At 63.2% G+C, this 1,079-nt stretch overlaps 1 protein-coding gene across 1 annotated transcript in view; it reads left to right on the top strand.

Annotated features, from left to right (window-relative positions):
- Positions 1-1,079, top strand: part of VOLCADRAFT_97267 (uncharacterized protein) — a gene marked incomplete at both ends in the record, with an annotated part of 6,592 nt that overhangs the window by 502 nt on the left and 5,011 nt on the right. The window contains 3 exons of the mRNA XM_002956270.1: positions 161-202; positions 512-553; positions 586-807. Coding sequence (XP_002956316.1) covers positions 161-202; positions 512-553; positions 586-807 — 306 coding nt within the window. The remainder of the gene's footprint in view (positions 1-160; positions 203-511; positions 554-585; positions 808-1,079) is intronic.

Below are 1,079 nucleotides of genomic sequence, written 5' to 3'. Positions count from 1 at the left end.
GTGCTTATCCGTAAAGTAGGTCATGCACTGGGAGCTGAGAAGGCTTGATTGGTGTGTCGGGAGGCTCTGCGTCGCTGGCTGAGTGGGAGGGTTCTCGTGCCTGAAGCTTGAAACAACTCGTAATCTACACGGGTCCCCCGACCGCTCCCATGTCCTGCAGCCTCGGCGGCTGGCCTCGGTGCGGGGAGCGCGGCTGGAGCCGGTGAGTTGGTTGTGCTAGCCCAGGCTTGACCTGAGCTAAGACTCCGGCTCTAGGGTCCCGCGGCGGTGTAGTACGGAAGTGTTTGAGCTATCGTGAACAGCGCTGCTGCTGGTGATCATTTCAAGAGGCTGTAGGGTGAGCAACCGCACATTTGTAGTTCTGAGTTCGGAGCGCACCAGCCCCATGTGAAGCATTCCGGCATGTTGCGATTGAATCCCCGATTGCGCAACCACCGCCTCTGTCTCTTCAGGATACAGCTTGATGTGCAATAATCCTGACCTGCATACATGTGACATTCTCGTCATGCAGGCGCGGCGGCAGGGCCGGGCCCCGGGAGCACGGCAGCTGACGGTGAGACCCCATCTGCATTGCAGGGCCTCTAGGCCTGGCGCTCGTGGGAAGGGAACCGATCCTCAGGGGAATGATTGGGGTTTGGCTGAATGCTTATGGCATTAAGATGGGTGAGGCCAATTCGAGGCTCGTCTGCCCCCCGCTATGGAAGCAAGAAAAGAAGCGGGCCTTTGTCGGGGGTGCAGAGGCAGTTGCCGGGGGTGCTGGCCTCTATATCGGAAGGGCAGCAGCGAGGCCGTCGCGCGGTAGGGCGGGTGGGTCGTTGCTGAGGGCTGCGGGGTGAGCTGGTTGCGCGCACTTGTGTTGGGTGCATGCTGGGAGCTGTAAGAGGCGGCAAGGGGCGGCTGGCGGGTGGCGGGCCTGGCCCCAGCACCCGCCCAACACCCGCCCCAGGGGAGTTCGCATAGAGCGCGCCAGCTGTAGGCAGGTTGGGGTGGGTGGGCGGGGCGCTCGCCCAGGCATGGCACGGTGGGTGCATGGGCTGCGGCGCGGGCCTGGGCCCCGGCGCCTATGCTGTACTGCAAGT

Source organism: Volvox carteri, assembly GCF_000143455.1.
Source record: "Volvox carteri f. nagariensis unplaced genomic scaffold VOLCAscaffold_59, whole genome shotgun sequence".
In the NCBI taxonomy this organism is placed as follows: Eukaryota; Viridiplantae; Chlorophyta; class Chlorophyceae; order Chlamydomonadales; family Volvocaceae; genus Volvox; species Volvox carteri.
Note: the sequence above shows the minus strand (reverse complement) of the source record. Positions and strands in the feature narration are given on the sequence as shown.